This window comes from Pteronotus mesoamericanus, unplaced genomic scaffold, assembly GCF_021234165.1.
Source record: "Pteronotus mesoamericanus isolate MK-2021 breed Mesoamerican mustached bat unplaced genomic scaffold, CSHL_Meso_final contig_73, whole genome shotgun sequence".
NCBI lineage: Eukaryota > Metazoa > Chordata > Mammalia > Chiroptera > Mormoopidae > Pteronotus > Pteronotus mesoamericanus.
This window is the reverse complement of record NW_026555245.1, coordinates 17,722,545-17,749,685: the sequence shown is the minus strand read 5'-3', so window position 1 is coordinate 17,749,685 and position 27,141 is coordinate 17,722,545. Positions and strand designations below refer to the sequence as shown.

Sequence of the window (27,141 nt, the reverse complement as noted above, 5' to 3'; positions counted from 1 at the left end):
TTTAAGAAGATGTGTTGAGTATTCTAGAGTCTGAGGAGTCAGATCTCTCATCATAGTCATCCTCGGTGTAAATGGACTGCTTTGACACAAGTGGACACCCATCATCCGGGATGGAGATCCGAGGGTCTTCGGGTGTGCGAGTGGGGAGGACAGGCGAGCTTCTGAAGACGCTGGTAGAGTTACTGGGGAACGGGCTGACATACTGGGACCTCAGCTGGTACTGCTGCTGCAGCGTCATGGTATTCCACAGGGTGACATCGTTGGGCAAAAAGGGGCTCGACTGGTTTCTTGCCAAAGTATTTCTCAGCATGAGTGGGTACCGGGGCGGCTGGGGGAATGGGTGCTGCAGGGGCACAGCCAAGGGGTTGGGGACAACGTTACTCGAGTCAGCAGAAAACCTCAAGGTGTCTGGGACCCTGAAGGCTGATCCCACGGACCACTTGGAAGAGGAGATGGGGTACGAGCTCAAGGTGTGTTCGAAGATGTGCCCGTTGGAGGGCAACACAAGACTCTCCGGCTCTGCTGAAGTTCGGTCGGCCGCCGAGACCGAGGACCGGCTGGACAGCAGGACCTCCACGGCGCTCACCAGGTCCCCCCCACAGCCCTTCAGGATCAGCTCAAGCACTGTGGGCTTCTGGTTGGGGAATATTTTCTTTAACACTTCCAGAGGGGGTCTGTTGGCTTTCAAGCTGAAGGGCAGAGACACGGTCCCTGAGGGGCCCTCAATCAGGAGGTGATTCTGTTCCCCGTGGTACTTGGGACTGTCGGAGCGGCTCTCAGAGTTGCCGCCATTTTTCTGGACAGCATACCCACCTTCATCCACCGCCACTATCTCGGGGCTCTCAGGGGTGAAGCAGCCCTTACTTTTTGCAACATCTGGGGAGCTCCTCTGGTCAGTGTCTTTGTCACTGAAGGTCTCTGTGTTGTCTGCCATGCTGCCGTCCCCAAGTCGCTCTTCAGTCAAATCTGAAAAGCAGACAACAGCTGGGTTAATCCTTTCCTGGTGTGCATAAAGAGGAACAGATGTGCTCAGGAGAGAGCCCTGCATGGCCTTTCTGGAAGGGGGAATGCATCCCAGTGGGTTATAACATACCACAAGCCTTAAAAAAAAAATAAATAAATAAATTAAAAAACCCCAAAAACCTCTGAATATAAAGACATAGAAACCAGAATGATGTGTGCTGGGAAGCTTGCCTTAAACACGAAGGGCAACATGATACCTAGGTCCATAGAAGATGTGGCTGTCTAGCAGTTCAATCTAAACAGGGATGTTCTATGGGGTTGGGCAGAAACACAGCTCAGGGAAGATCATGAAAATGAGCTCAGGCTTTTCTTCTGGCTCCTCTTCCGCAAATGAGGTGGCAGGTGTAACCTAAGGACATCATTGGCTGGTATGTGACCCATACACCACGGGACATTTTAATATTTTAAATCCACTTCCCTATATGCAGGTTTCTTATTAAATGTCTTGTGAACCAGGCATCAATATGTTTCAACAGGATGCTGTGCACAATAATCAGTTGATGTAATTGCCAGCGTGAAAGAGAGCAGCATCTATACACTGAAATCTGTCTTTAAAAACCACCTGAGGGACTGGCAGACGTGGTTATCTGTAACGTGCCTCAGAAGGCAAGCCAAACCAGCTGTGCATTCTGGATGATGGGACAGGTGCAGGAAAGGAAGAGAGAAGTGACGAGAGCGTGGCGCAAGGAGCATGACCCATCTATGGGACTATCGTCCATACCTCCAGGGCCTGCAGTGCAGGAGGGAGATAGGTTTTCATGTCCTGTTTTATTTTTATTAGTAAAGTTAGAGAAAACTTAGAGAAACCTTCTTGAATTATTTTAAAAGAAGAGGGGGAAAAAAAGCTTCCCAAACAAAGCAGAGAATTGCTGTGAAATAAACCAGTTATAAATTTAACATTTTTACCTAACACATTACCCCCGGAGAGGCTCGTATTATAGTGCTAACCAGGCAAAAAAAGAGAGGTAAGACTGGTTTGCTTGCAGAAGTAAACTCTAACAGGCCTTTATAATGAAGAAACATATTCTTTATTAATAAGCTACACATGAGTGAGTTTTTATCCTTCTTAAAACATGAACTGGCAGTGTCCACTCAAAACCAATGTAACTGATCTAAAGATGGAAAATTATTAATGACTCACTTGTCAGGTTGTAAACAATTGGTTTGCCTGTGTTTTCTACTTTCCTGCCTGAATAGGCTCATTGTCACCTCCTCTGAGGGCACACCTGATTAGTGTACATAGCCAGTTGGTGAAATTTTATCAAAGTAGCTTCTAAAAATCCATCTCCTATTTGTTGTTGTTAATTTTAAAAGCCTTTAACAAAAGCCCATTTATGAACATTCTTCTAATATGGGCCATATCTTAAGTTAACTGAAAAACAAATCTTCAGTTCTTCACAGAGCAATAAATATGTGCCAGGCATAACTATTTAAGAAAATACTCTTAAATTAGATCAGTGCAACTTTAAGTCATAAATCTGATATGAATTCTTATTTATACCAAGTTTGTATTTTAAGTAAACTGCTTATTTTTCATTATAAAATATGATTTCTATATGGGTTCATTTGCAGCCCACACAGATCAGCCATCTCTGTTTTCTATAGCTCCACGATGCACAAAAAACCCATCTTTGAAGGAGCAATTTGACATATTCTCTCCTCCAGCTTGCTAGGACTAGAGACCCAACTTTTATCTCCTGAGTTAATGCGGTACTTGTACTTTATCCAAAAGAGAAAAACAGCAGCAAAAAAAGCTTCTATATATTCACATTCTAGCCCTGGCCGGGTGGCTCAGTTGGTTGGAGCACCATCCCATACAACAAAAGGTTGAGGGTTTGATTCTGGGTCAGGGCACATACCTAAGTTGTGGGTTCGATCCCTCAACAGGAGGCAACCAATCAATGTTTCTCTCTCACATCGATGTTTCTCTCTCCCTCCCTCTCTCTCTAAAATTAATAAAAACATGTCCTCGGGTGAGAATTTTTTTTACAATAGAAAATCACACTCTAATCAGCTGGACCTACCTAACTCTTCCTGACTCCCGAACGCATGCATGCCTGCCTCTTGGCTGTTACTGTTAGACACTTGAAAATGAGCGGGCAGTGACAGTATGGTAATGGCGCCGAACTGAACACACAGTTGGATTTTGGCCCCTGCTCCGTGGAGCTCAGAAGAACAAGTCAAGTACTCTCGCTGAGCAAAAACAGACATAAAGTAATGTTTTAAATATTATGTACTTCTAAACAGCTTTCTTATTTCTTTAGCTTTCATTTTCTGTCATCAGAATCAAGTATTTGTATACCTATAATGCACAAGATACTGAAGACACAGAATGGACAGTAGAAAATACTGGAAAGTGTGAGGCTTGTCCCTAACTTGCGGAACTTATTAAGTTGGGGTGATAAGAAGCGTGTGCAGGGGGAAAAGCAAACACACCCGAACGGACTTGTTAAGCATCTAATGTAAAACACATACACAAATGTCCACAGCAGCCATAATCCACAATAGCCAAAAGGTCAATGCAACCCAAGGGTCCGCAGGTGAATAAATAAATAAAATGTGGTCTATACATGTAATGGAATATTATTCAGCCTCAAAAATGAATGAAATTCTGACACATGCTACAATATGGATGAACCCTGAACACATGCTAAATGAAATAAGCCAGTCATGAAAGGACAAATATTCTATGATTCTACATAGATGAGGTACCTAGAACAGGCATATCCAAAGGATGGTAGTTACCAGGGGCTGGGAGAAAAAGGGAATAGGTCTACAGCACCTGTTTGGGGTGATGAAAAAGTTCCAGAAATGGATAGTGATGATGGTTGCAAAACATTGTGAATGTACTAATGCCACTACCTTATACACCTAAAAGTGGTCAACATAGTGAATTTTGTTATGTATATGTTGGCATGATAAAAAAGAAAGAAAGAAGACACACAGTATCATAGCAATAGAGGAGACAGTGAGATTTTTTTAAAGAGAAACAACTGGTTCTAGAAAATAAAAGGCACATAAGTATAGATAAAAAGCTTAAAATTTAGCCATTTCTAAAAAAAAGGTACTTAAGTATTTTTATTTATTTTATTTTGGTTTTTACATTTTTATTGTATTTTTTTCCATCATCACTTATCCCCCCTCAAATCCCGCCCCCAGCCCCTCCCACAAGCACCACACTGTTGTCCACGACCAGGAGCCCTTGGAGGGAACGGGAAAATAATGGAAAACAGATTTTCTTTCAAAATGTGTGAACCTAAGAACATCTTCCTGTTGTGAAAGGTAAATTGTCCCTACCCTGGATGAGTGTCAAACACTGACAACATTTGAGGAAAAGGTCCTGAGGTTTATCAACCAAATTTCCTCTTTCACAGAACACTTCAGGCTCCTGAAAAAATGTGACTCAAAGAGGAGTTTAGCCAAAGGGGAACTAGGAAATGATAATCTGACTAATCTAATCTATCTACCATATTGAAAATGTAGTACCTTTTTTTTTTTTTTCAAGATGGCAAAGGACACACCATCCCAATCAACTGGCTATGGGACGGCAGGAGTCTAAATCTATGACAGCACAAAATGCCACTGTCGAACCTATTTTCCTGCTCTGCAGAACAGGCCACAGTGGAATCTTGTACGGGCGCCACCTTGTTCACCAGCTGTGACTCTCCCACCCTAAGACTGCAAAAGCCTGGTTCTTACTTCCTCGCGCTTCCCTTTGCCCCTGCTCCGGTGCCACGCCCAGTGCAGCCCGCACTGCCAGTTATTTCTCAGGCAGCGATGGTGGGTTGTGCTGATCCCCCCACTTTCGCACGGGTTTCTGGGCTGAACTGCCTCTCCAACCGGGAATCCACTATGGCAAAAAAGTGAGAAAAGCTAGCGAGATGTCACAGGAACCAACCTTACAAACTCAGAACATTCCGACCAACCAAGTTCGGCACTATTGATACAGTTTTCAAAGGGAAGACAGAAGAGGTTGAAAGAGGCGATGAGTGGGATGCGCCTCTGGCGTTCACACCCCTGAGCAGCACAGAAGGGCCTGCGAGGGGGTGCAGGGGCGCAGAAGCCCAGTCCACAGCCAGGGCCATTGGGGTTTCAAAACAGGGCAAGCCTCTCACCCCGCACCAAGAGTAAGTCCCCGGCCAACAATAATTTCTGAAAGCAGAATATACAGTCCCTGCAATTTTGTGGCACTGTGCTATCTAGTATTGGTTGTAATGTACTTAAACTAGATGTTGTAAATTATTCTATTATAAGCACAGAAATTCACAAGTAATTATAGAGGGTGAGTTGTGAGCCCAGTGATAAAGTGTCATTTAATAACAGGTGTTTCTTTACATCTCTAGATTTTTTTCCTAAATACACTTTATAAATTGTTCACATCGGTTTAAAACACAAAGGCCTTTCTTGATATAGAAATGTAAAACTGCCAACTAACAAAATGAAAAGGAAACTACTCCCCAAACGCTTTACCCTCTTCTTCCTTGAAACTAATTCCTAGAACATAAAGGATAAGAGCATATCCAACTGATAATATTTTTACCCCTCATATATGGATATAGAAAGCCAAAACTACTAGACAAAAACTAGGAAGAAATTAATTCCATCTGATATTACAAACCTCCTATTAAAAGTGATAGATTTGCTGCCTCTAATGTTTAAACAGCAATATATTTTTAAAATCTTACTAAATGTTCACTCTTCAATTTCGTATTTTTCATGATGTAGAAACACAATCACCCCTTAAATAAAGTTCACTAGGATAAAGATTCTTAAAAGATATTCAATTAAGAAGGAAGTTTTTAGGTGGATAATAAATATGTGTGTGTGTGCGCGCGCACGCGCGCGTGTGTGTGTATATATGCACGTCAAAGGATAGCTACAAGACTTTAAGGAGAGAAAACAAACACACACAAAAGTAATTTCTGATCTAAAATTACAGTTCGCAAAATCTTTCTTTACAGGCTCTTTTCATATAAAAATACAATAAAGTAAAAAAAAAATTCTAGGTATTCATTTCAAATATTTTGAGAAAGCTTACCCTATATGGAAACACACATTTTGCTCAAGGCACATATACATGAAAAATCTTTCTTATTTAAATGTGGTGGGTTTGATACAGTTTATCCAATTATATCTACAAAAACAAAACATATCTTATATCCAAAATGAAAACACAAAATCACTGGCATCCAGAGAGAAATGTTCCCTAGTGTTAAGTCACTGGACCTTCCCGTCCCCCCCCCCCCCCCGCTTTTGAAGTCACATCAGGCATTTGGAAACATGGATTGTCAGGTCCCCGTCTGTTCACTTGAGCACTGGGGGACACAGTTCTAAACAACCGTTCCCCAGTGGGTCATTTTCAAAGCACCACATCTTATAGCAATGGCAGGGAAGGAACCGGGGCAGGGCCAGGACTGACTTCTACAAGAGCCAACTGCCCACTCAGGATTCTAACAGGAGACAGGCTTTTACCATGTCTGTTATCTTTATCTTACACTACAAGCAGAGTCGTAAAAAACTGAATGGCTGACAACGTGAAGTGCAGCAAGAAATGAATGTCGGTATACAATCTCCTTTTCTTCCTGAAGGGGAAAAGAAAACTTGTGAAAGTACAAACATACAAGCCATACTTTCCCTTTAAAAAATCATTAACAATACCAGCTTAATAATGTATGGTGGTATCAAAACGGCTCCTTAGGACCAATACTTTTGGGAGACATACAGGGGAACGAAGGAAGCATGGGTCTGTAACTATGGACTATATATGTCCTATAAAAATTTACTTCTAAACTCTTTCTTGACTCAGAATACTTTTCAAGAAGCAGAAGGGATATTACCTATAAACCTACATGTGTTTTTGGTACTTACAAAAATACAGCTGTCCACTCCTTCATCCATCTATTTAACAAATACCCTTGAGTCCCTCACTATGAGCCCAGGCACTCTGCACTAGGTACCATTACACCTACACCGAGAGGACCAAAGCATTGCCTATTGGCCCCCGAAAGGCTTACATTCTAACTAATCTTTTGCAAAATTTACATTGAAACACATCAAGTAGATCAAAGGCCTGTACCTGGGCAGTCTATGGTGTGTTCGTTGGAGGGAATATTGTGGTTGAACATTCACATATAAAAACTATGGGTTCAACAGATATTCACACTGAATTAAAGTAATAATCAGTCGGGGGAAACAGCAGAACACTGACCCCAGATTTGTAAAATTTATGTCTGCCTAGTCATTGGAATCAAAAGAGATTAGAAATCTGGTAAAGAACTGAGGTTCTAACACCTAAATTTTCTATAATATTGTCATTCAGTAGTTGATGTGACTTATTTTTATAACTGTTTAACCAGACAATAAAACTTTAAAAACCTACTGAGTTATATTTTAGTTTTCTCTTAGAGCTCAGACAAGGAAATGATTCACTGCGGCAACGCAGGACTCTTTGGGAGTAACACTCAGGCCTCTACCTTGGCCATGAGCACCCATGCACACTCCAGTAGGGAACTGGGCATCACAGTCACATCGAACTAGATGTGAGGGCCCAGGGACCTGAGTCGCTAATGGCTAGGAAGCCGCAACAGGTTAAAAAGCCAAAGAAAGAAGGAAAGAGGGGGAAGGAGAAGAAAAAAGGGTAAGGGGGGGGCAGGCAGGCAGGCAAACAAATTTTTACTGGGTTCCATCCTCCTCCCCATCAGGAAGAAGTGCAACATTTCCATAAAGGGGCTTCAAGTCCTCCAGGGACGTTGATTTATGAAGATTTACTCCTTTTCCCTCTGTAAAGCTGTTAACAGAAAGTGCTGACTGGTTGCAGCAAAGAATTTCTCATCAATGCTCTTTGATTGTATTTTGCAAACAAAATGCCTGTTGCTTGGTAACATTTCACTTGAGCCTGACCTTCCCCGAAAGTTATTGCTATCAGATTCGATTTACACTGTCCTCCTGTGATTACTGTAATCTTTTAAACCCAGGAGTTCATCCATCAGGGAAAAGAAAAGTTGGTTGTGTAAGTCCAGAGCACGGCTATGGCCAGATTTATAACCCAGAGGAGTGTGCTGGGTGGAGGGGGCAGATTCTTTCCCGGATGGCAGTGGAACTCTGGTTTCTGGATGTGGAAAACGCTCGGGTTTTTCCTGCCAGCGCTGTCCTCATATCACAAGATGGACACCAGCGCCATTCGGATGCCTTGCCACGGCAGCTTGGGCTCCAGAGGAAGAGAAACTGGGAGAATCGAGAAGCACACGAGTAACTCCCCGCCTCCACCCCAAGGGGTGCCCTCCGGGGTGACTGGAGTTGGGAGGGGACAGTATCAGCGGGGGATTGCCAAATACATTTCAACTTCAGATCTATAACGAATAATTTTTAGCCTAAGTATGCCCCATACAAATTTAGCGACCCGTTTTTTATTTGCATGTTTTTTTGGCTAAATCTGGCAACCCAGCAGGGTGGCAGCAGATGGCCTGAGGGTCAGCAGAGAGAAATGCACGAAAGTCTTCCTCCTCAGGCTCGCCGTTCCCAGGCCCTTCCCAAGTCTCCGTGAGCGAGCAAGGAAGGAACCTGCTGCAACGGGGACCAAAGCAGGCTGGGGGCGCACCCCACCCCAGCCAGCGTGCGGGACCTGCCCAATTGCAGCTTCCCCGAAACTGGCTGCAAGAGGATAGTGGCCCAGAGCAGACGGCATACGCCTTTCCCGGATTCTTGAACCTCCCCCCGAGCGCGCTGCCGAGGTCCCTGTCCCCCGCGACTGTTCCGCCACACCGCCCTACACACACCACCGGGCTTCACTGCGCACCTGGCCGACCCCACTGCCCCAGGGGGAAGGCCCAGAGCCGTGAATACCCTCAGAGTTCTGCCCCTGGAGCCAGCCCTGGCTGGGGTATGGTTTGGAAGAGATCACTAATATATTATCACTTACTCCTTTCTCCTCTGAGTGGTTTTTGTTTTTTACAGTGCAACTCTGAGTTGGGCCCCTGGCCCCAAACCAAGCCATCTTAAAACCAGAGCTCGTTTGTAAGTTCATAGGCACATTTCATGAATGACCTTGAAGTCTTTCCCATTTTTTCCGTTTTCTGCTAGCTTATCGTCTCAGAGGGTTTCCCAGCCCTGTCATACTTCAGGTATGTCTGTTTGTCTTTCTTTTTTAAAAGTAAAGTTAAAATGTAAAAGGAACTCAACTGGACAGGACCCAATCAAACTGGAGCTGAGAGGCCCACAGCAAGCATAAAGATGCTATGAGGTGCAGGGCTGGAGGTAAAATAAAATAAAGGTGGTATTGCAGAAACTCCTAACTTCTCTCACTATAGGTGTCTTGTTCATCCCTTTTCAGGAAAAATAAACAGAAAAGGAGACCTTACTATCCTATTTGATCCTATCCTTCTATTCCTAACCAAATATGATGTTTTTTTAATTTTTCTTTAAGATGACTTTAAAGAACTTGTGTACATATTTATTTTTATGGCAGATGTAGACCTAGGAAGAATCTATAGCTACAGCTCATTCTTCTCACAGCCAGAGAAGACCCAGGACACTGTCCTGAAGGAAATGGTGAAGGTGGGGGAAGGGAGCCACAATACAGAAATGTAACTTTAGCTCTCACCTTGGTCTTGACCCTTAACTCTCCTCAGCTCCCGTGAGCCCAAGTCCTGAAAGGCTGGCTCGGCTGGTTAAGGCTGCTGACTCAGATACACTAAGAGCTGAAAGGTATCACACTTCCTGGGATATTTCCATGGGGGATGATTGGAGGGCATGTGAGGAGGATAAAGACAGAATTTAGGAGAGTAAGTGAATCAATGTTATATATGTAAAGGAGCTTGAATTAGAATTTTGTGCTTTATTAAATCTAATAATTACAGGCCAGTCACAGATGATAACAGAGGCTGGGGGAAATGTACAACCAAAAAGAAAAAAGAATGCTTCGATCCACAGTTAGAAATAAAAACATTAGACATCAGAAATTCTCCTTAAAATCATCACCACATGGAAAGGGACATTCAACACACTATACCGTTAGATAAAATAACCCGCAATCCTTTAAAGACTCTGAAGCAGAACCTGGAGAGTTCTTCCACCTACAAAGCTGAATTTTGGTGTTAATGCGGCACTCTCTTAACGGGGTGTTTTTTCTCCAGAGGTGCCCAACAGACAGACCTTCCTCTAGGGTATGTGCTTTTCACCTGCATGTGTAGCCAACAGCAAAAAAGTCTCCACAGCTACAGACTAAAGGAGCTCTTTGCAAAAGAACCAACCATGTTTTAGACACAGAGATCGCAGTTCTCCATAATTTGCCAGTAGATAGTTACAGATTCCTAATGGTCTGTGAACTTACAGTATATGCGGACATACCATCTAAATAAAGCTTCATTTATTTCTCTACATGCAGTGAACTAATTGTCCAGGAGTGTCTAACATTCCTCTAAATATGCATGGTATGTTATATATAAATAGATAATAAGAACAACTGCAAAAAGATATAATACATACAGCAAACTGTAGTCTCATCCAGGCAATTTTCTCTTGAACCCCAAATGGCCTTTCTTACAAAGCAATGCATGGAAATGACCCACTCACATGCTTGCCTTCCTAATGGAAACAACTATCTGTTCTGGTCCTGCCCACCCCCGCCAACGTCATCGGATTGATTGGCATTTTTTTCATGGAATTATGGGGTCACACCAATGTAAAAAAGAAAATAAATGTTTTTCATACTCACACATGTGAATGTGCAAGGTATGCAACTAACCAGCTGAAAACCAATCCCTTGGTCCCTGGTGACTCAGTCTCTCACAGCCACCACTCTGCCCTCTCCCTCTGGTAAATCCTATTCGCCTCTGCAATTCCGTTTTCAGTTTGGAGGGCTCAGCCTACCCCTGAATACTTCAGATAAGGGAGTACCAGGTCTGGTGTGTCCAGCTGAAGTCAGTCTCCCTCTTTAACTCTCCCAAACCTGTATCCTTCTGCTACTCCTCTGCCATTCCTCCTGCCCCCACTACCCACCTCCTGAGGTTGGTTTTGGTTTTGTGACTCTAGGAACCGCGCACTTCGGGTCTTCCAAAGAATGGTTTGAAGGGCACCGGTTGTAAACAGAATCCCCTCTTGGACTAGGATCCACAAATCCAAGGCCCTATTACAGGGGTGCGGCTGTGAAGGTGGCCACTGCAAAATGCTACCTACTACTGACATGAACTCAGATTCCTGCTCTGGTTCTGGGGGAACTGGAAACAGGGAAACAGGAAGATTCAGAAAAATTATTGGCATGGATCAACTTCTAGAACTGAGACAAAACTGTCCTACTTGCCTGTTCTAACCTAAAGGAGAAAAGCACAATAAACCTTCTATCTCTTTTCCTCCTATTCCTCTGAGGCAAACCTACAAATATGAAGAGATCAGACTAAAACAAGAGAGACAACTGGGATAGAGGGCATTACTTGAGAGAAATGCTTACACCCTACCTTGCATTAAATATCCACAAAAGCCATGTTCAGCAAATTCTCTTTTGTCTTAAAATATCCAGTTGTGCTCCTCACATAAGATGCTTCTCAGAGCTTCAGGCCTGGAGAGCACAACTGAGCAACACGGCAGCAGAACTGTGCCTGCCAGGCTGCCTATCACCTCAGCCGCAACCAGTGAGTCTGCATTTCCCAGCTGCACACAGCAGTCAACTGTTTCTGAAAGCCCCTCTCCACAAGCCAGAAGCGTTTGCAGACTTCCACAAGCCCCTTGGAGGTGTGTGTTGGCTCCCTCCCCCTCAGGCAGAAGCTCTACCACACTCTTACCTATGGGGCTCTGGGCCTTATAGGGCCTTCCCTCTTGAATTCCAGCGCCCCCCTTAGCCCCCACCCTGAGAAGATGGGCCGTTTTCCTTTGCATATTTGCCACAACGAAAGGGAAACACCACACACAACTGGATTCCAAAAGTCTAAAACCAAAGGAGTGCTTGGGTTGGGCAGGGTAGCAAGCTAGAGATAACCCAAAGAGAAAGGGGCCTCAACTAGGGCCTGCAGACCCCAGAGACTTGGAGGAGGGAAAAGGATGGGATCACGGGGGTGGAGAAAACCTCTAGAGCTCAGAGCAGACCCACCCTCTACAGCACAGCATTGGAGGAGAGAAGGGAGGAGAGGTAAGAGGAAGAGAGAGAGCCTTTGCTCCAAATCTTGGAAAGTGAGGCCCAGGCCCACCTAGAACCGGGGAAAAGGGCTCTGTAGACGTGGCCTCCTTCACTATAGGTCGAGTTTTGTTTGTAGTGTTTCTTTAAACTATGGAGACGGGAGAAGGCGGCCTGAGGAACTTACTGAAGAGCCCGCGCAGTTTTGCAAAGGAGCTCATTCCGGGACGCACCAGATTCTCGGTCCTCGCTTATCAGTTTAGAAACCTCCCTGGGTCCTTTCACCTACTGCTTCTAAATGGGGCTTCTTTCAACAAATTGCAAGACGCTGGAGACCACAGTGAGCTACTAGCCACGCTTCGGGTTCGCTCCAGTTCCCTCGGGTCCAGAAGAACGTCCAGCTCAGAGTCAGCCAAACGTTTGGGCCTTGGCTCCGTCCCTGCACCTCCCCGTCCCAAGCTCTCTAAAAAGTCCTAAGCCGGGAAAAACCCTGCCGCACAGTGATGCATATCTTCTCATGGATTTTAATTTGGTCCGATCACAAATTAATTTAGCGGGGTTTAGTTACCCGCGACATTTCTCTTTAATCTGGGGGTAATACTCAGTGAGCCCGCACAGTCCTGTCTTTTAGCTAGCATAAGGCCACTCTCTCGCGGATGTCTGGGTTCCACCTGCCTGATCCAGACGGAAGGCCGGCTGCTGCCCGGAGAAAAAGAACGCCTTGGCGGACTTTGGGGAGGAAGGCCCGGCAAGGCCGATTTCCCCAAATTTGCCTCTGGGCCTCCCAGGCAAAGCCGCAGCAGGAGCTCCCAAAGGTTCGCGCCCGCGCGCCCGACCCTCGCCCAGCAGACGCTCTCACCTGGCTTGGCCAGCGGCGCCTGCAGCGCCCCGGACTGGGGCTCGGCGGCCCAGCGCAGCGCGGCGGCAGCAGCCAACTCGGCGGCAGGGCGCGGCGGCTGAGACGGCTGAGACGTTGGCGACGGCTGCGGGGCAGCGGCCGCGGCGGTGTCGCCGGACGGCGGGGGTCCCGGCAGGGCGCGCAGCGAGTCTGGGATGAGGCTCTCGAGGCTCTCGTTGGCCTGCTGCCGGCGCAGTGCCACCTGCGCAGCCATGACCCGCTGCCGCTCGATAATGAGGATGCACTTTTCGCAGGTGCAGTCTTTGAAGCGGCAGTAGCGCTTGTGGCCCTTGAGCCAAGACAGCACGCCGTGGTTGCGGCAGCGCGCGCACTTGGGCGTGCGCTGCAGGGGTGCCCGCGGCGGCTGCGACACCGGGCCGCCCATGTACAGATAGGGGGAGCCGTAGCCGTTCATGCCCCGGGCTCCCGGAAGAGCTGGCGGGCTGACGGCGCGAGCGGGCCAGGAAGCGCTGGACAGTGGGTCTGGGAGGCCAGCTCAGGAGCGGCCTCCGGGCGGCGCGGTCCTTGGTCCCGCAGTCCCGGCGGCCGCGTGCGTTCCGGGACGGCCGGAGGGGCAGCGGGCGTCTTTACGGCTTCTGCGGAGCTTGCAGACCAGCCTGCCGCTGGTACTCCGCCAATCCCACGCCGGTCGCGTCTCCGCCAGCTCCTGCTTTGGCCGGCACGTCCTCCCTCAGCGAGGCGCTTAGGCAGCTGCAAGGAGCCGGAGAGAGATCTAGTTAAGGTCTGAGCCAGCTTGTCTGCAGCTTCCGCGCGCCGCTGCTCGGCCCCAGCACCTCCTCCACCGCCCTCACTCCCCCCACTCCTCCTCCCTCCCACTGCAACCCCCACCCCCGGAGTCCCGGTTTCTTTCCACTCCCCACCCCACCCCACCCCACCCCACGCCTTCCTCTTTTCTCTTGCCCCTGGAGTTCCTGCACATCACCTTCCTTGCCACCTGCAGCCAGGGCCGCTCCCGCGGGGGCGCTCACGACCCCCTCCTCCAAGCTGTCTGCGCTGCCCCTGTCCGGGCGGGAGGGACTGTGGCGCTCCAGGACGCAGTATTACACATGGGGCGGGGAAGGGGAGGGCCAGCGTGGTGAAGGTGGGGGTGCCGGTTGGAGAGTGAGGTGGCCGTTCCCCTTTCCTCCCTTCCCTTCCCTTCCTTCCCTTCCCTTCCCTCCAGGCCTGATTTGGCGGCACCGAGCCTGAGGCTGCTTTTATCCCAAGAGTTAGCTGCAGAAACTCGGCTCCGCGAGAACCGGAGCCTACCGTGGACTTGGTTTAGAAAATTTTGACTCTTTTTGATTTCCTTTTGCAACTTTTTAAAAAAATAAATCGTGCTGCTGCAGAAGAAAATAAATGTTTCGAAAACCTGCTGGCCCAAGGATGACAACCCATTTTGTAGGCACAGTCCGCTCTCTCTGGCGCTGAGCTAATTTCCTTAACCTCCTCCCATGTTTTAATGAACAATCTCAGTCCTGAAAGGAGGGGGAAACGCTCACGTGGAGATGTTGCTTAAGTGCTGGGTCTAAACTTTCAGAATGACGGCTCAAAAGTTACTGGATATGATCTTTCCTCTGCCCAACAGCCACTGAAACATCAAACGGAGACCTCGCGTCACCCAGTTCAAATCCCCACGGACTCGACTTAGTCATGAATAGGGACGGCGCCATTTCTCTCCCCACCCCATGGTCTTTGAGTAGGGGTGGAGGGGGCCCTTGCACAAGATGGCAACATGTAACTTTGTTGAAATTGTTATTTCAGTGTTTCTAAACTCGTAAGTGCCGTTTTGGCCTAATGCAGACTACCGCCAAAAGCACAGGGACGGCTAAACACCCCCTCCAAAAACAAAACAAGGCAGCCCAAGGGAAGGCCGCTTTTCTCCACCCTGGAAGCAAATAAGCAACCCGAAAACGTCCCTCTGTGTTTGCTGTGAATTCAAGTAAAGCACCTCCCTGAGTCATAGCAGCCGACCCTCAGCGTAGAAGGGAGACTTCAGGAAGGGAGGAGGATTGAAAAGGGACCCAGGGTGTATGTGTTTCCCTAGAAGCCCTTAGAGCCGCCCTCACCCCCCCGGTTTAGGTCAGTCCTGGAGGTGGGGATCGCTGGATGCTGACCTGGTCGGGTGTGGGCAGGAACCCTTGCGAGAAAACGCTAAGCCTGGGAGGCCTACCCCAAAGCCCCATGGGGCACGGATCCCTCGGTCTTTTCCCTTAACTCCCCTCCTCCCAACGCCACCTCAATCCTTCCTTTTCTCCCAATCTTCGGTCGAAAACAAGCCCTAAATCACTACAATTGGAAGGAACTTAATAAGCTCTCTGGACTGGAGGTAGAGGTCACCGGCAGCCCTGTAGGCCAGAGGCCGGGAAGTAGGGAGTTGGCCGAGAGTCGCTTTACATGACAGAGCAGAGGGCCTAGAATGACACTGAATCTGGGAATGTTAGTTTGCGCTAAAAATCTCCAGGTCTCCTGGCTACGCGGGGACTATGGACTTTTTTCCAAAGGCCAAATTTCTCGGGACTTTCTCCAAATGGTCAGTGAAACCGGGACTATAAACCTTGGGAGAACAGTATTTTTAGTTATTTATTTTTTAAGGAAAGCAGCGGAGTTCTGCACCAGGTTTTGATCGCAGGGGGACATTCCCGCTAGCAAGGCGACCCCCTTTCGTCCCTTGGTCACCTAGCCACCCTATCTCTTTGCCACTCGGTCTGGCATTATTTGGTCCTGGGCCTCGTTTCACTCCAGTGCACATCGGGCGCCGAGATCTAAATACTCATTTGATATAGCATAATAATCCTTTTCTCATATTTGATGGGAATGTTTTCCATATCCCAGTATTTGACAACATCTCCCTATAGGGACAGGTTTGTATTTATGTTGGTAAAATGTCCCCTGCCTCCAAGTCTATTGTAACCCAACACCTGACAACCCCGAGTCCCATTTCTGTTTGCAGAAAAGGTTTATTCAAGCACATAATGGGATCCCAGCAGAAAGCCTTTTAGAACAAGGGGCTATGGTAAACTTCACCACATGAACTCCGTTTCCAGGGCTATTAAGCTTTTAATTGGAAAATAGCAGAGGAAATTTCAAGGTGACTATAACGTGTTAGCAGTTAGTGCAGAGAAGAAAAGCCTAAGCGGGAATGAATGTAGAAAGCATATGGTCCGAATCACATTTAGGAGGAGCGGCCTGCTTCTTCACTTATGGGAAAAATAATCAAAGACATTGGAAGGGGAGAGGGGAGGATTACAAGTAAATGTAACCTCACTCGGCTGGACCCATTCACATTCTTCTCTGGGTGGGGTGTGTTTTCAAACCACAATTAACTGGGTAGAATTGTGACAGATACTAACAGTAAAAAGCTAAAAGATAATGTGCGTATGTGGTTCTTTCCCTTGGTGCGCACACAATCTCACGGGTGTGTGTAAAAGCTTGAGGAATGCAGGTGTCCTTGCTGAGAAACTGAGGATGTTCTGACTCCAAATCTGGGAGTCTCGCCAGCTGCTCCTCACCTCAAGAAACAATCAAAAGGACAGTTTCATATTGTCCTGAATGTATAATACATCAGGACATTTTCTGCTTTGCTGGATTCTCATGGAGGGGGAGGTCAGGGTTCCTATTTTGTCGTTTTAATCGCGACCACGGTGACGCTGGAAGCCGGGGGGCGTGCAGAAAGCCTTTTGAATGCAGGAAAAAAGAGCCCTCTCTCCCCAAGTATGAACTTAGCTCTCACACTGTCCGTGCCTCTAGGCATCGCTCTTGGGCCAGCTTCAAATTGAAAGCGGGGAACAAACGTCTAGTGAGGCCTCGGTGAGGCAACAAGCAATCGATTTCTTGAGGTGACAATAATGCCCTTGTCTCTTTCAATTAATTGGGAAGAGCTCTTGAGCGCTCCCCAAGATACCCCGAAGCTGTCCTCTGGGGTGTGGGGCAGGAGCCGCCTGCGCCCCGGGGAGACTGGATCTGCAGGTGACGGGCCTGGGGATACAGTTAAGCAGAAAGAAGGTGCTGGCCGGTCCTGTCCTCACACCGTTTTGGCCGTGGGCGGCCGGAGGCTCTCCGTGGGCCTAGGCCTTTGGGAGCAAACAGAGGCGCAGAAGGGCCTGCAACCCCACAGGTCCAACGCAGCCCCGGCCGGTGCTACTGCTTGGTCCTTCGTGTTCTCGAACTTTCGAAGCTAGCAGCGAGTTGAGTTTGGGAAGGTATGGTCCCAAGGTGCAGATTCCTCAGAACTAGAGCAGACACAGGCCTCTCCCGCCCCCACCTTTTGGTGTGGGGTTGTCGCTTCTGGATTTGCTTCCTCCAAGACACCCACTGAGCAGCGACCTCAACTCCAGGCTTTCGAAGGAAAGGACTGGAAAAGCGCTCCCCACCAGGCCTGGGGCCAGGCCCGGTTCCCCGGTAGGCCCTGGGCACAGCGGCTCCCTCTTGGCTCTGGCCTCCGGACCCAGGAGCGCCCACGGCCTCGGCCTGTCTGTCGCCCTGTGGATTCCCTCAGACCCGGGAGCTGGAGGCTCTGGCCCTCAGCATCGGAGCTCGCTCTGGGCTCCTCGGCTGAGTCGGACCCACCCCGCAGGGTAGGAGGGCTGGAGGAGGGCTGGGGGCGGCAGTCACAGCTCCCTGTCATTTCGCAAGAGGGTCACCGTGGGCAGCCTGAAGACCCCGTCTGCCTGCTGTGTGAAAGATTTTTTAAAAATGTACCCAACAACGTAAAGTGAGAACAGCACACGTTTATCCTACCCCTGACTTTAAAATTTAAAACAGTACCAAAAAAAAAAAAGGCCAAGAAAATCTTTTTAGGTAATTAGAGCAGCATTCAAGGGACAAGGCAGTTCTCCCCAGGGTTCCCTCTAGCGCAGTTCTTCCCAGGAAGAGCCCCTTTTCCAGAACTCTCTTCCGCCTCTCCCCTCACCCCCTCCCTTGCAGTCTCGGTACAAAGCCCCACTTCTCAGGGAAAGTGGGAGAATGGGCGGGCTTCCAGGAAATAAGTCCCAGCACGAGTAAAAAGCCTGGGGAGTAAAGGGGCGAAAGCGCCGGAGTTGCTCGCATCCCAAGGAAAATGGGTGCGAACACTGTGTACCCAGGCCAGACCCGCGAGAGAATAACGCGGCGCTGCGTACTGCGCGAAGACCAGAGCGGCGCCCCAAGCCGAACGATTCAGGGTGAGTCTCTGCACTTTGCCCGAGACAGGGCTCCCTGGGCTGCGCGACTTCCGGAGCAATCGGGGTCCCGCCCACTCCGCCAGCACCCCGCCTCCAGCCCAGCTCGCCCCGCCTACCCGCCCAGGTTCCTCGCCAGCTGTCTGGGCCGCAGCTTCGAACCGTGGCAAAGTTTGCAGGTTGTTTTGCCAGGGGAGACTTAACGTACAATTGGTTGAGTCGAGCCCTTTCGAGTTTCTGTGAGGGGGTTGGGGGAAGAGTAGTCTTTTAAAGGCGAGTCCTTGGCAGCGTAGGTCTCAGACCTTGTATACGTGTCGGTGTGCGGAGGGAGGAAGGAGGGTTAGAGCACGGGCAAGTTTCTGGAGAAATCTTTCCAGAGGCGAAACGGCCTAGGGCAGATAGCCCCCGACTCCATCTGGCCGGGAGGACAGGGCCAGTTGCGGGGAGCCAAGGAAAATCCCTCTCCATCGACACTGCTCTCTGGGGGGTTTTGTGTAGCGCGAATAGCATTTTAGAAAGTTCTTGTAATACCTCTTGATGCAAAGCGTCAGGTGTACGTGTGAAACCAGTTCACTTAAGTTCATGGGAAGCGGAGAGGGGGCTCGAGTTCTATGGGTGGATGGGAGTCCTGTTTCCACGAGGTGCTAGGGAGCCGGCGGAGCCGCCTAGGCGGGTCTGGCTCACTCATCTGCCCCGAAGTGCGATTTCGTGCGTGGGTTGCGGAGAAAGCCCCACTGTGGGTATGGCAATGGCTGTGGCGTGAGGAAGCGTGTCACCAAGGGCTTTTTCCCTGAAGCCCTGGCTCTGCAACGCGTAATTTGCGGCAGTAGTCGATTGAGAACCAAACGCACTGGGTGGGCTGCCGGCCCCGGGACCGCGTCCACTCTAAGTTGGGAAGGGTTGCTTTCGCCCCCGGCCACTGCGGGAGCTGCAGGCGGCTCAGGAGGAAGATGCCTGCTTCGTTTGCCCATAGCCCCATGTCGCGTGGCGGCAGCTTCCTCGGCTCTCAGAAAAGGCAGGCCAGCAAGACTGCCTCGGTTTTCCCGCGCCAGAGCAACAGATGTGCCTGTGAAAGCTCAGTAAGTGCCGCCCTGGCAGCCTGCCAGAGGAGCACACACTGCCCGACATGCCCACACTTGCACAGTTGTACGCACTCCTATACTGCACACACCAGGAATACGGCCGCGGAAGGATGCGGCCTTACTTACACCAGGTTTCCTTTCAAGGAGGCAGAGCTGTGAAAAAATGACCGCCCCTCAAATGTGTATTGAAATGTTAAAAATTCAGCAGTCAATACTTAGTTGCAATGCTCTGCTTTGTGTCCACAATTAGGTAAGTTCATAATACTGCACACCTTGGCCAGGCCCTAGGTCTGCCTCGCACCCCCTCCCTAGCGGTCAAGGATGAACAACCGAGGAGCAAACGGATCGAGTCACAAGGCAACTTTTAGGGGGCTATTGGAAGGAGCGAAGGCTGGATCTTCCCACGCCTCCGCCTGGGCCCGTGGTGGTCCTGGGGCCGGCCCCCCCAGTAGTGTGGCCCTGCTGGAGCGGGAACTCCAGTCAGGGATCCCACCGCGGGGGCGGCGGCCGTCCGATCAGAGTCAAACTTGGCGTCAGGCGCGGCAGGTGGACTCTTGCGGCCAGGAGGGTAGAGGAGCCTCTCGAAGGACGGGCGCTGCCCACCCGGCCTGGTGCCGGAAGCAGGCCCGGATACGCGGTTGCGCAACCGGAGCCCGGCCCTTGGGGCGCACTAGGGGCCAAGCGGGTGCTCTGTCAAGGCTCTGAGAGCGCTGAGACGCTAATCCGGGCTCCGCCTGGCTTTCCAGAAATGCTAGGGCACCGAAGGGGCTGTGCTCGGAGGGAGCATTACCCGCCTTGAGGGGACTTGCCGAACTTCTCCCTTCTCCAACAAAACCAGGCAGTGTTAGTGTGTTGGGGGTTAACTACTGAACGGAGAAAACTGGAGGACTCCTGGATCCACAGAAGCTGGGGCTTTTCAAAGAAATGAGAGGGGTCTGGGCAGTGAGCAGCGAGTGCCCAGGTGATCGAGGGATCTCCATCGCCAAAGACGCCACCAGAAATGCCTTGAAGGTGGCGACTCCGCGTCCGGGTCCTTCCCTGCGCTCTCCGCAGCCTCTCGGCGTCGCCGTCACAATAGCTACAGCTACAACCGCCCAGAAGGGCACAGGCTGCAGTAGCAGCAGCCTGACAAGTGTGATAAAATGATCTCCCTTAACTAAACTCGTAAAGCACTGGGCAATAAAACTCAATCTTCTGTAAAATCCAATTAAGTCATTATCTGACTGATTGTATCTTTAATTGAAAACAGAAGTGACAGTAAATTTCTGTGATATATCAGGATCAATCGATACCGCTATACGATTCAGCCCCAAGAAGTGATTTATAATGTCAAACCTATATAGGTAACTCCACATTATTCTCTCTAAAACCACTGGTGGATGAAATTAAGAGTAAGTGCATTTAATAAAAAACAAGATGGTCAGGTTATTGATTACAACAGATGGGGGTGAAATCAAATAGATGTTTTCAAAGCACAGAGCGAAGAAAATACAAGTAATTTCTTTTTTCCTGTTTAATATCGCTCACCAAATATACACACAAGAAAATTCAGTCATCAATAACATTTTTATTTCAGGTACAGCTGCAACTACAGAACAATGAATTTTTTTAGACTAGTTTCATTTCAGGATGGCTTCTGTTACATAAGGAAGTATGCCACAAGCAATTTTTAAACAAAATAATGAACTCAGAAATATCTAGTAACTTTTAAAGATGTACTTATTTTCAAATCAGATTACAACCTAAGGTTACAAAATAATCTAGATTGCATCCATTTTTTTTCCTGTAGTAGAAAGAATGTGTACGATAAACTTGTTATATTATTCTAGAAACAACAGCCAGGAACTTTGCCTTACTGGGGTTACTTTAAATTGTACTGTTTTCAAATTACTCTTTACAGAGAAGGTAGCAATTCCTAAGAGTATTATTTTTTTATTCTGACTATATTTCAGTCATGTTTTGGAAAGGGGGCATGGTTTTTGAGGATGTGGGTTAGAGCTAGACTTTTCCAACAGCAACACAAACACACAGTATTTCCATTTACTGACCTTCTGTAGACTTCTAAAACTATCACTAACTGTGCTCTTTTCTTCTCACCAGTCAGGCTAAATTTATGTTTTTAAAGTTTTGTTAAAATACTAAAATTCAAAAATATCTAAAGCACCTAAGATTTCATTTTAAAACTGAAGTACCTAATAATTATGACATATTTAGGTGCAAACATATTGCTTACTTGAGTGAATTACTGTATTTCTTAAAAACTACGTGTAAACCAATGTCATAAAAAATGAGGGACACAACTATTTAATGTTTAACTCCTTGAGCAAACCACTTAACTCTTGTGAATGGTAGTCACCAATCCTACACTATTCCAAATGTATTTTAGCCTCTGGGCTAAGATCTAAGGAGTATAAACCAAAAACGTTCTCACCATTTAAGTGGACATGAGTAAAGGCAAAATATTAACAACAAACCCTGTGTATAAATGGAATAAGCCTGCTATTCCAAGTGAACCCGCCAAAGGCATGGGGCATGGCTTACTCGTCCTCCTCGATGACCGGAGTAACCGTGAAGCTGCTGGGCTCTGCGGCCGACTCACATTCAAGCACTCCCTTTGTGCTCTCATTACTAATAGGAGAGCTGCTGGAGAGGGAAACCAAGCCAGAATCTTGACTGCTGGGCGGTGAGAATACTGGGAAGTGCGGAGAAACAGAAGAAGAGTGTGTTAAAAGTGGCTAGTATTTCTACATCAGTCTTCAATTAGGTTTCAACAAAGAAAGAGGCACTCTGCATTTCTATTCCCAGTTGTTAGACACTCATTAAAATCCCCAGCACTTCTTTAGAATAAAAAGATAGCATTTTTGCCCCGTATTACCTATTTAACGACAGGGGAAAGTTAGCTAGCAGAATTCCAGTTTTATTGTTAATTAAAGACAAAAAAGTCTGTTCCCCTCTTTGGGGTAACTATTTTCACCCTTCACTGAGCCCCTCTTTTATATAAAGGATGCTAATAGAACCTGTCTTGTCAAATAATCAATCTGACAAATTACCCCAAGCAAGACTCCACCCATGTATTTCCACCATTTGACAGGTAACCCTAGTTTTTCAATATATAGCAAGTGAAGGTGATAGCTTATCAACTTTCCTGTTATTTCTCCTGGATATAGGGACACAAACACTTGGTGGTAGTGGAGGGAGCCAGCAAACATACCATTTTTAAAAGTAAAGAGCAGTAAATGGGAGGGAAACTTTTTAAGACCACAAAAAGTCAAAGAAGTTGAATTATACTACGACACAAAAATAGAACTCAGGTAAAGATTTTAAAAGCAAACCTGTGAACATAAAACTTCTACTAAAACCTGACATTAAATATGAAGGATGCAAAAGTAATAAAGTGCTAAACAATTTTTGCAACCTTACAAGCCACGGTAGATACAAAATTAAAGCAAAAGGGTCTCTGACCTTCTTAACCTTAGCTGAGTTCAGATCCACCCCCAGAACTCCCTTCCTGCCTAGTGTGAATGTAATTAAGGGGAAGCTGCAGTGGTAATTTCTCTCCTCATTAACTTCCTGATTGGTTTCAGCCTCAGGATTCTGCCGGGCAGTAGTTTGTCACCAATTCCAAATGGCCAATCGTTAATACTAATGTTTGTGTAACTAACTGCCAGCATCTGCCACGGCTTCTTGTACAACAATAATGGTGAAAGGGTACATTAGTGCTCCTGTGTTAATTCAGCTTGTGTTCATCAATAGGGAAATCTATGATGTAATTAGCAAAATGCATTGGGAGCTGACTGTTGAAGTCATTTGTAGGGAACTAAATCATAGTAGAAGCTGTACTGGGTCCTGATGTGTTTGCCATCAATACTTATTATGTTTGGAATTTAATAAGGTATATTACCATGCTGAAGAGACCTTTTTACAAGAGAACACCATTTACGCTTGTTATGGGTTTGGAAAAGGTTTGCTGCAGCTAGTGAACCCACACAAAAATAAAAGAATAGGGCTAGGATTTAAGAAACAGACCTTTAACCACTCCACCGGACCAAATTGTTTCAGAAAGCCCCTTTATTCTAATGTGATATATGGATATACAGACAGATGGACAGTTTCATACAGCTACACCTCAATATCCAGTAAGGAAAGGCATCTGAAAACTTAGAAAGTGAATAAATTTGAAAAATAATTTAGGTAATTTCCCAATAAGCAACTATTTTGATATTGACAGTATTTGCTTAGTAACTTAAATAAAATGCAAGGGTAATAGTTTGTAACCTTTTTTTTGGGTAAGAAAGAGCCATTAAATAGTATTATTTTATAAATGCCAATAAGGGTGCATGTGCATATATATATGTATATATAATATATATACATAGATACACATATATAAGTAAAGTAGCAACCTAAAAAACAGGAAATCTATGAATTTTGAAGGCTTCATTTTATTGTAGTTCATAAAAGCTTCTTACTAAGTTTGAATTGTTATATGGATTTAAAATTCCCAGCAAATCTAAGATAAATTATGAATTGTGGTACATGCGCAATGATGTTGCATATATATATACACAAATATACAAGTGTTTTCCAGTGGTGATAGACTTTGCTCTGGTATCTTGCTACTATATAGAGATCTGGGGAGCCTACTAAGAGTTAGCAAGAGTCTAAGACTTCATCTGCCAAACTCCATCCCCATCTCAAAACAGGGACAGAGTTCTGTAAAGAGGCCATGCGAAGAGGATGAACATTTCCTGACTACTTCCTGTATGCCACATACTTGGGTGAGATATTTAATCCTCAAACCATTCACTGGGAGAATGACTTCCTCCATTTTACATACGGACCCTGTGGAAGCTGCCAAGGGCAGCGTGGCACTGGTGAGCCCAACCCGGCACCCTTCAGCTTGCTCTAGGCCCTGCACCATCCCAACCTTGGGGGCCACATTCAGTCACTGGCCCACTGAACCTTCCTAATCTGCGTGTGATTTTAAGGAGGCGAAACAACGGACGCTTGTCAGACTAAGACAGAGGCTATAAAGGAATAGGTAAGTGTTCTCCGGATGTTCCGGATGTTCCGAACCCTGGGCTGGCCTCTGCCTTCAGTCAGCAGCTGATCTAGGAGAGGCCCGTCACCCCAGGCACTCACCTCCCACGCCCTGTTGAAAGGATCTGGGGCTACAAAAGGGAGATGTGGGAATTCTGAAAAAGAAAGGAATTTGGGGCTAGACCCCCCTTTGGCTTCCTCTTGCCTTGTGGATATTTACTTGGAAAGTACTCCCATGACCTGGGGCTACAAGGACATGCAGTTTGTGTCACCTCACAGACTAGGGCCGCTCTGAGCACACTTAATGCATGACGGCACCACAGAGAAGATGCAAATAAATGAACTCAACCTGTTTTGAAATATACCTGTATATTTTAAAGCATTTCTCCACACAAAATTTTAATCCATGTTATTTTACTTCTGTTCAAGGCTTAGCAGCCTTTGAATAATGGACTGTTGAAATTAGGGATAGTATCTGTTGAACTCATTCTGTGTAATACCTCATAAAAGTAGATCCAAGTACATTAAAGATTTCACAAGTGTTTATCTTAGTAAGTAATGTCCAAAATCTCTTTTATTACCATCCTTAAAGGTACCCTCTCCATTTTAATGCAGCTTCATTACACTTTGTTGGGGAGGGGAAGAGCAATAATTGATCATTGTAAATCATGTTATACCAATTAAAAATTCAAAAGTCAAAATTACACTTTTTGCTTTTTAAGTTGATCCTAATGAGCCCTGAGCAAGGCTAATTTCAACTTAAAAGGCTTCTCTTAATTATTTTGTGAAAATGCTAATGCCTAGTGTCAGGGGAACTGTAAGTAAAGGTCTGCTGCTGGTAGCACTAGAAATTGGTTCAATCTTTCTGGACAGCAATCTAGTGACATGTAATAAGAACCATAAAACTGTTCATACCCTCTGACCTGGTAATTCCACTTTGGGGAATAATCCCAAAGAAAGAAAGAATAATGGGCCCAAAGATGCTCAGCACACCACTATCTGCATCAGTGAAGATGTTAGTGCTGTGCGCTGGTGCGGGGGTGGGGTAGCCGCCTTGAGGTTGGGGGGCAGGAAGCATTCACAGGCAATGAACAATTCAGGATTATGCTACCCTGTAATCACCAATAGACTCCCAGTATTTACAGAAATGGAAGAAATGACTTCTGGAGACCAAAGTAGAGACTGAAAAGGAAGAAAAAGGGGTGGGACGGGGGTGGGGGGGTGAGGAAACCCTGCCCATCTGATCTTTTTTATGTTACAATGAAAGGTGGGTAAACCTCTGAGGCTGACCCTTGTTTGAACCAGCAAGCCCAGTATCTGTTTTCTCTCAAGTAGCCTATTTGTCTACAGAAGCTAAAGGGTCTTTACTATTATTTAAAAACAAACAAAAAACCTTACACATAATCACTCTTACCAAGAATGTTGGGGAAAAAACCTTAAGATAATTTCAGCGATACCATCTAAACCATCAGTATTCTTTTTGGAAAATATTGTGTACTGCCAAAAAGCCCCACCTCTCTGAAAAACAAAACAAAAACCACTCTAACTGCTAAATCTTTTGACATTGCAAAGACCCCTGACTTTTAACTTGAATGATTTGTTGGAAGTCAATGGACTGGAACGAATAATTCTCTTCCAGTGATGTGAGAGAACAGGATATTCATGCTTGAGGAAAAAAAAAATTTCTTCGCCTGTATGTTAAATACTATTAAACTCTCACTAAGAAACCATTTAAAAATAAAAACGCAAATGGTATTCTTCAACTGTTAGCAACTCTTCACCTAGATGCTGACAGGAAAAGAAAAAAAGTGTTGGCCTCTTTGATTTCCTGGAGTTTACAGGCCTAAGAATCTGATGAAAAGCTGATGAATATTTCTTAAACAACAAATTCTTCTGCTTCATGATAACCATAGTGTTTGGAAATAAAATCATGTCCAATCAATACCACTTAGCAGATATTTAATGTTTCACAACAGAACTCTTTTCCAGAGTGGAACTGCGGCCCTTCTCACTAACATTCAAAATAATTAGGATTATCTTAGCTGTCCAAAGCTTGGCAGGTTCAGTTTGCACTTTCAAACAGCATTAATTCTTGGCACTCAGAACAAGGGATAAAAGCTAAAGATATGAATGGAGATCTTTATTCAACCTGATCTATCATGGATTAGCTCATTCTTTTCCAGTTCATGCCTGCACTCTAGTTAAGAGGAAGGCTAAGCTGTAACTGATGTAATTAGAAACCACAAGCTGAGAAAAAAATAGCCCCCCTTTTTAAAATCTTCCCCACTTACTATATATTTACTAAAAAAATAATCTTTGAAACAATTAAATGTGTTTTTTTTCCACCTAAGTGTAATTAAAGAGCAGTGACAAGAGATGGATTGTTTAGGACTATGCTTTCCTTGGAAATGTATCTTAATTGTCAGTTCCAATCTAAGACCAATTTGAGAGGGGCCAGCTCTGCACTTTGCATATTGTATAGAGAAGGGGCCAAGCCGCAGTAAACCCAAGTTCCTGTAAATGGAATAAGATAAGGTATCAGTTCTTCTTCCTTGATGTAACTATTGTACCTTGGTAAGCTCTGGGAATTACCATTTTAAAAAGTGAGCTTATAAAAGAAAGTACATATTTATGCATTATCAACAGCACCTCTTTCCCTCCAAATTTCTTGTATAACATGTATACACAGTTCACAAAGTAGTACTGGAACATTAAAAACAAACAAACAAACAAACCTTTTGACCCCCTTCACCCGTTAAGAACAACTTCTTAATTCTCAAAATAAACAGAAGTCCGTCAAGTGCCTTTTGTAGCGCATCAGAGTCTGGGGACCTG

General features: G+C 46.4%; 2 protein-coding genes across 2 annotated transcripts in view; both read right to left on the bottom strand.

Annotated features, from left to right (window-relative positions):
- Position 1: 1 nt before the first annotated feature.
- Positions 2-13,440, bottom strand: DMRT3 (doublesex and mab-3 related transcription factor 3). Its single transcript, XM_054583272.1, has 2 exons — positions 12,987-13,440; positions 2-966 (listed from the first exon to the last, which is right to left on the bottom strand). The coding sequence occupies exons 1-2, from the start codon at positions 13,438-13,440 to the stop codon at positions 2-4; spliced, it is 1,419 nt and encodes a 472-aa protein (XP_054439247.1).
- An 8,363-nt stretch (positions 13,441-21,803) lies between these two features.
- Positions 21,804-27,141, bottom strand: part of DMRT1 (doublesex and mab-3 related transcription factor 1) — a 97,913-nt gene continuing 92,575 nt past the window's right edge. Inside the window, exon 5 of the mRNA XM_054583271.1 lies at positions 21,804-21,958. Within this exon, the coding sequence (XP_054439246.1) occupies positions 21,804-21,958 (155 nt within the window). The remainder of the gene's footprint in view (positions 21,959-27,141) is intronic.

Bases quoted from the DNA above. Each gene is read 5' to 3' on its own strand.
- DMRT3 (XM_054583272.1), bottom strand. From the start codon at position 13,440: ATGAACGGCTACGGCTCCCCCTATCTGTACATGGGCGGCCCGGTGTCG. The intron at 967-12,986 runs GTGAGAGCGTCT...TCTGCTTTTCAG, and splicing joins GGCGCCGCTGGCCAAGCCAG to ATTTGACTGAAGAGCGACTT.